Source organism: Choloepus didactylus, chromosome 4 (assembly GCF_015220235.1).
Source record: "Choloepus didactylus isolate mChoDid1 chromosome 4, mChoDid1.pri, whole genome shotgun sequence".
Classification (NCBI taxonomy): Eukaryota; Metazoa; Chordata; class Mammalia; order Pilosa; family Megalonychidae; genus Choloepus; species Choloepus didactylus.
Genome location: NC_051310.1, coordinates 62,818,210 through 62,825,542, shown reverse-complemented (window position 1 = coordinate 62,825,542; position 7,333 = coordinate 62,818,210). Strand labels below are relative to the sequence as shown.

Here is a 7,333-nt window from a genome sequence, read left to right as displayed (position 1 = left end):
AACCACAGAAGACTGAAATGTAGGCATCAACCATTCACAGTGTACTGCTATTTAGATTTAGTAATAACACCACACCAAGTCAGTTATAAAGAAACTGGGGTTAAAAAAGGCTTTGAAGTTTTTTTTTTCCCTTTGTTTACATAGTTATTTCTGACAAATTTCATAGCTAAGATAGAATCCTATTCAAACTACTTAAAAATGTGAAATTTCATTTAGTTTCCTCAAATCAAGACTTTTAAATCACCAAATACAAATATTTTTGCTCTAAATAATATTAGTTTCTATACGACTTTTCAAAATTAAAAGGTTTGCAGCCTACAATATACTATATTTTCTTGTCTAGGAAAGATAAAATAGCTTAGAAGTTATAAAGTCAAAAAGTTAAGAGAATCATCAATTTTTATGCCATCTTTCCCAGAAATTCTAAAGGGTCAAATCTTCTATAGCTCATAGTTGGTGAACATATGTTATTAACAATGTCAGGGATTCAGGACAGATGTAACTATACATAGCCAGTCATGGGAAACCTCTTCATTCACAAAGTAAAATTATGATTACTGTTACAAAATTTTAACAATTCAGTGGTTATTTGTGACCTACAAATGGAATCTTCAAATTGTTTTCTTAAATTAAAATTATATAATTTAATTAGCACATTGTTGCATAATTTAGAAATTAAATTGCTAAAATGCATACCCACTTTCTTTCACTATTTACAGTTCAAATCTTTGTTGCACTTCATTTACAATCATTTCAGAAATTGCAAGGGAAGAAGTGGCAGCAGGGGAAGGTGCATTTCTCACATGCAGAATGCGACTTCCGATATCTCCAACTCCTCCATCAAATACAAAATCATCTACCAGATTTCCATCTCTATTCAGGGCTTGGGCTCTTACTCCAGCTGGACCTCTGCAAAAGCAAGAGTTGTGGTCAAAAAGAGTTAGGACACTTTCAAGTCAGTCGTTTTCAAACCTATTCTTAATGAAATAAAGTCTTTATTCTTCTACGTGCAAAATATGTGAAACTCAATAGATTTGTGTTGCAGCTTGTCAAACCTGTATCTTCAGCCTACAGCACAATAATGCCTGCCACATGAGAACTGTGCAATAAATGCCTGTCAAATGAATAAACATATAGATAAGTTAGTTACAAATATGTGTCCTTTCCAAAAGTGGCAGATAAATTCGATTAGATGCATTTTAAATTTATATTTATAAAATGAATTTATTATAAAATCAACCAATAGGAACAATATGCCGTCTTCTTTAATATCAAGCTATGAAACAGGGGGTTATGGGTTTCAGTTGGAATGAATATTAGGTCACCTACAGGTCTTACTATTTATTTTTGTATTTTGTTTTCATTGGACAATATTAAAATTTATTAAAATTTTTTGCAAATGGTAACAGGTTCTTGTTTTGTAGTTTGTTTTTAATTTGTAACCATTTACTCTTCACTATCAGGATACCTTTCAATTAACAGAGATGAAGGAAAGCAAAGAAATGAATTAACTTGGCAACATGTTAATACAGTCTTCTCTAATGTTCTGTTTTGTAACACTTGGGTTCACAAAGGATTTCTGTTAGTTTTTAAAATGGTTAAAATGTACCTTACAAATGAAATTTGAAAAAAGTGTTTTTGGAATCCAAGAGCACTTCCATTGAAACTGTTCAAGGAATCCCAGTTTGAATACAGTTGCCTCATATACCACCAAAACTCAAGAAACCCAGAACAATATTAAATATTTTTGAATGATTCTGGGCCAACTCAGATAAGTACCTGAAGAAGAAACAAAGAACAAAATGAGGGCATTGCTCTCTAAGACCTCAGCCTGGCTGAGGGGAGACAATGATACTAGTTACTATTCATCAAGTGCTTACCCTATGCTGTGAATTATCCTATTTAATCCTCACAAAATTCTAAGAGGATGACACAGTTTATATTTAACAGCAAAGAGAAAGAGAGAGATTAAGCAACTTGCCTGCAGTCACATGGCTATACTGTAAGAAATGTAAGTAAGAATTGTGACAAATGTGAAAGGCTCTATGATAAAGGCAAATAACACCCTATAGAAGACTGCAGGGAATCTGGGCAGGACATATCTGAACTGCAATGATTTCCAAGTAAGGATGAGATGCATCACTTAAAACACAAAAAGGGAGAAAGGGATTGGAAGCTGAAAATTTCCTAGGATACGGATGAATATCAGTGTATCAATCAGCATGTGGTCCACTTGTGCATTCTGTATTTGTAGCTTATCTCTACTCATCAAAGCAGCATTTCTCCCCTCTTTTCTTGGAAATGCTGTTGCTGCTGTTGAGAACAACTTCATGTTTGACTTCTTTTGTCCCTCTTTTTGTATCTGGCAGAAGGCCAAATTGTTGGGGCTACATAGTTGTGTGACCAGCCACTGATGCACAGCATTCAATATAAAAACCTTTTTCTGGATAGAGGTTTATTCAGTACATTCCTTTGCTCCTTCAAAGTATATAGAAGTTAATACTGGTCAACTGCAATTAAAAATATTTGTGTACATTTATTTATATTATAAACACCAATTATGTTCTCAATTTCCCCTAAGCTATTGCCCAAGGATTCAAAATCTATAATCCAAACTGAAAAAATAAAATAAAATATTAAGTTTTTCTTAGGATGTCACTTTAGTTCAAACCAAAGTAACTATTTAATATTAAATGTTTAAAACCAAATTCTTCATGTTCCTTATTATTGGAAATATCCCTTCAGGGTTTATCTCTGGATGATTAGATACAGGCATCCCCCTTCAGAACACTTCAGTTTGATATCAGCATTATAATTTGAAATCTCAGGTAAGATAAATGTTCACCATAAATTACTTGAGGATAAGGACAGTGTCTTCTACAACACTCTCATCTTACCCCCACAAATAGATAGATTCATGCCTTTTACATTTAGGTTTTTGTGATGGTTAGGTTCATGTGTCAACTTGGCCAGGTGTTAGTACTCAGGTGTCTGGTCAAGCAAACACTGGCCTAACCGTTACAGCAGGACATCTGTGGCTGAGTAATAAACCAGAAGGCTGGTTTATTAAATCATCAGTCAATTGGCTGCAGCTGTGACTGATTAAATCCATGGTGTGTCTTTCACAATGAGAGAATGCAATCAGCTGGATTTAATCCCATCAGCTGAAGACTTGTAAGCGAGACAGATAGAGGACCTTCACTTCTTCTTTGGCTAACCAGCAAAGTGTTTCCTGAGGAGTTCATCGAAGTCACCAGTTTGCTTCCTGAGTTCATTGAACACATTCATTGAAGTTGCCAGTTTGCTGCCTGAGGAGTTTATCGAACATCTTCATTGGAGTTGCCAGTTTACTGCCTGTCCTACGGAATTTGGACTTGTGCATACCCACAGTTATGAGACACTTCTATAATATCTTTTATTTGTAGATATCTCTTTTGATTGTGTTCCCCTAGAGGACCCTAACTAATACAGTTTTCAATAGGGCTAAGAGGCTGATTAAATAAAACATAAACTTTTAATTCTTTTTAACTGCTGAAAGAACAAACAATTCAGCAGATTTAATATCTGTGAATTCGGCTACATTTAATTGTTTAGTGCTGGTTGTTGCCCCATATTTAGCTATATTTGTAGTTAAATTTAATGGGAATGTACATCTTATAACCTTAAATATATTCAGAAATAAGGGCAAGTAAATATGCTAAAATTGCATTCATTCATCTCATAAATATATATTGCATTATTGTTATGTGGCAGGCTCTTATAAGCTGTGCCTGGGCAACATTTTTGAAAGACTACAATTAACATCTTTGGCTGGTCCCAAATAGGGCAATTTAATATTTAATAAAGCTCATGATAGAATCTACAAATAATCTGAAAATAGTGTTCACATGAGCACATTTAAATTGCTCATGGTGGTCTGGCGAGAGTAAACCATTGCATTTTGATTTCCAAAAAGAGGGGAGAGTATTTTTGTTAATGATCTTCAACCTAACTGGATTGTGATAAGAGAATATCAGTTTCTTATGTCCAAATTTGAATTTTGTTGAGAACTTGGTTTAGGGCTTAGAAAATGACCAGTTTTTGTAAATGTATTGTGAGGGCTTTAAAAATACAAGACATGTCTTAAAATCACCCACCAGAATTGTGGGTTTATTTCTGCTTGCCATTATATCAGTTTTTGTTTTCTGTTTCATAGCTATGTTATTATATGCATACAAGTTTACAGTGACCCTCTTTATCACCAATAAAAATTTTTGCCATTAAGTATTTTTTATCTTAAATGAATTCAGTGACTATCTTTCTGCTGATAAACATTTGCCCAGCACATAGCTGGATTTTCCAATCTGCCAATCTCTATCTTTTAACTATTGAGTTATACTATTTACATTTATAACCATCACTGCTATGTTTGGCTTTCTACCTTATTATATTATGTTATTTATCCTGATTTTTCTGGGTTTTCTTTACCATTTCCTTAATTGAATTTTCTTTATTTCTCTTTTCTGCTCTATTTAGTTTTATTTATTCATATGGACTCACTGTGCATCCTGAATTTAATGTCTTCTGTCACTTCTAGAAAATTACTAACTGTTACCTCTTCTAATATTGCCTCTTTCCAATTCCTCTGGAACTCATATGATATGCAGTTTGGATCCTCTTGTTTTCTCCGTCACTTAAGTCTCACACATTGCCACACATTGCATGTTGACCTTGTAGTATTGCTTTCTGTAAATTCTTCAGATTTACCTTCCAATACACTAATTTTCTCTTAAGGTGGGTCTAACCAGCTGTTTAACCTAGTCATTTGACTTGTAAAATTGAAGGTATACATTTTTAATTTCTAAAATTCTAATTAGGCGGTTTTTGGATTTGCCTGGTATTTTTCTGTTTTGTTTGTTTGTTTCTTTGTCATTGTTTTTCATGTTTTCAACTTTTTTTTTAAATCCATTGACAAGAATTTATTTTACAGCTTTTAATATTACTATTACTCAAAATTATTAGGGGTCTAATTCTGCTATTCCTTTTATCTGCTGACTCTTACTTATGATGGTTTGTAACTTTATATTGCAAGTTCACGTTCAGCAAGACTTTATCTGGAGGAGTCCTGAGAAGCTTGGGGTTGGGGTGTGCCCCTCCACAAAGGTTTTGCATTTGCTTCTATCAGGTGCTTCAGGGGTATTTTCCTTTTATTAGGCAAATTTTCAAACAAGGACAGAAGTAAAAAGAACAGTATACTGAACACCCATTATACATGGAAGTTATCATTCAACAATTATAAACACATGGCCAATCTTATTTCATCTATGTCCTTACCCACTATCCACCTCTCTCCAATGAATAATTTTAAAGCAAACTGCAGATGGGATATCATTTCACTTCACTGTGTATTTCTGTTAAAAGGATTCTTAAAAATAATAAAAGGGGTGATATCATCAACATGGTGATGTAAGAGATATACTGGAAAAGTCTACCTTCAGAATCAAATAAAAAGACAATTTCCACTTGACTGGATCTCTGGAGGATAGTAGAGATGGGAGAAAGAAACCACAAACATTGAATCAAAGAAAAGAAAAATAATCTCCAGATAGAAAATTTCTGTCCTGAACCCGCCAGTCCAGACCACTCCCCCTTGCTTGGTCCCATGCAGCTTGGGAGTTACGTGGAGGCAGCATGGCCCACATCACCCCTGCCATGGAAGCACACTACACAGACACTCAAAGCAGTGAGTTAGAACCTCACGCTGATCCAGAAACAGGGACCGAAGTCCACAGAGACCCAGGGCAGAACACAAGCCACTGAGTTGGACTGCATAGAAAAGGGCCCCCAGGGGGGAAAATATATATATATATATATATATATATATATATATATATATATAGAGAGAGAGAGAGAGAGAGAGAGAGAGAGAGAGAGAGACACCGTGGCAGAACTGTTGGCAAGAGGTTGTGCACATTCAATTCAGTTTCTGTTGACTGAACCAACTAAATGTAAAATGGACTTTCCTGGATTGACCCACCTTCCCACCTTTTTGGGTTAACTCCACCTGGGTCCCAAAGGAAAACTCCATCTAAGAGGGGGAAAAAAAAAAAAAAAAAAAAAAAAAAAGGGAGAGGGCAACAACTGAACTGCTGTAAGAAAGGATAGGTCCCAGAACTGAAAAAGATAGGAAAAGGGGAAAATGAGTGAAGGAGAGAAATCAAACAAATCATACAAACTGGGGAGAAAATTCTGCACGAACAGCACAGATCAAGACTCCTGGGGAAGGAACAAAGAAAAGGACGCTTTCTCCTGGAGGAGTAATAAATGCACAAAAAGTGTAATCTTAAAAATTGTACTGCACACCGAGGGCAAGAAACAAATGAAGAAAACCTGAGAAAATCTGAATAAACTAGGCTTCTTAAAAGGTCCAAAATAAGTTGAACCATCAAAGAAGAGACTTAACACAAAGCCAATCAATAACAAAACCCTAGATAAGAGGGAAAAACTGACCTTCAGAGTCAATGCATCAAAACAATCAGACGTCCAGACATCAGCAAAAAACTACAAGCCATGCTAAGAAACAGGAAGATACAGCTGAGTGAAGGGAACAAAATAAAACTTCAGAAGAAACAGAATTTGAAACTACTAAAAAGAAGTTCAAACAACTGTGCTAAATCAATTCAAGGAGATGAACAGAAATATGGATATAGAGCTAAAGGATATTAAGAAGACAATGTGTGAGCATACATAAGAACTTTAAGGTATAAAAAGAAACATAATAGAAATTAGGTGTATGAAAGGCACAATAAAGGAGAATAAAAATACAGTAGAGGCATACAACAACAAATTTGAACAGGGAGAAAAAATAATTTGGAAACTAGAACACAGGCCAACTGAAAACATACAGATAGAAGAATGGCTAGAGAACAATAGAAAAAATTAAGTAGTGTGTCTCAGGGATTTGAGTGACAGCATGAAGTGCTCAAATATACCTGTCATGGAGGCCCCAGAAAGAGAAGAGAAGGGAAAGGGGCAGAGAGAATAATTGAGGAAATAACAGCTAAAAACTTCAGAACTCTTAAGAGAGACATAACTAAACATGTCCAAGAAACACAGTGTACTCCAAAAGGAATAAACCATAATAGACCTACACCGAGACAAATATTAATCAGAACATCAAACGCCAAAGAAGAATTTTGAAAGCAAAAGAGAAAAGTGATTCATCACTCACAGCGATTCTCAATAAGAAAAAATGTTGATTTCTCATCAGAAATCATGGCAGCAAGAAGGCACAGGTATGATATATTTAAGGTACTGAAAGAGAAAAACTGCCAGCCCAAAATTCTCTAGCTGG

The 7,333-nt window shown here is 34.9% G+C and overlaps 1 protein-coding gene across 3 annotated transcripts in view; it reads right to left on the bottom strand.

Annotated features, from left to right (window-relative positions):
* Nucleotides 1-435: 435 nt before the first annotated feature.
* The window catches only part of L2HGDH (L-2-hydroxyglutarate dehydrogenase), a 106,806-nt gene continuing 99,908 nt past the window's right edge, over nt 436-7,333 (bottom strand). For 2 of the 3 annotated variants that reach the window (XM_037832770.1, XM_037832772.1), the window contains one exon: nt 436-909. In XM_037832770.1, coding sequence (XP_037688698.1) covers nt 714-909 — 196 coding nt within the window. In that variant the 3' untranslated portion in view covers nt 436-713. Of the gene's footprint in view, nt 910-1,415; nt 1,780-7,333 lie in introns of those variants that run through there. The other variant, XM_037832771.1, reaches the window with a different exon arrangement.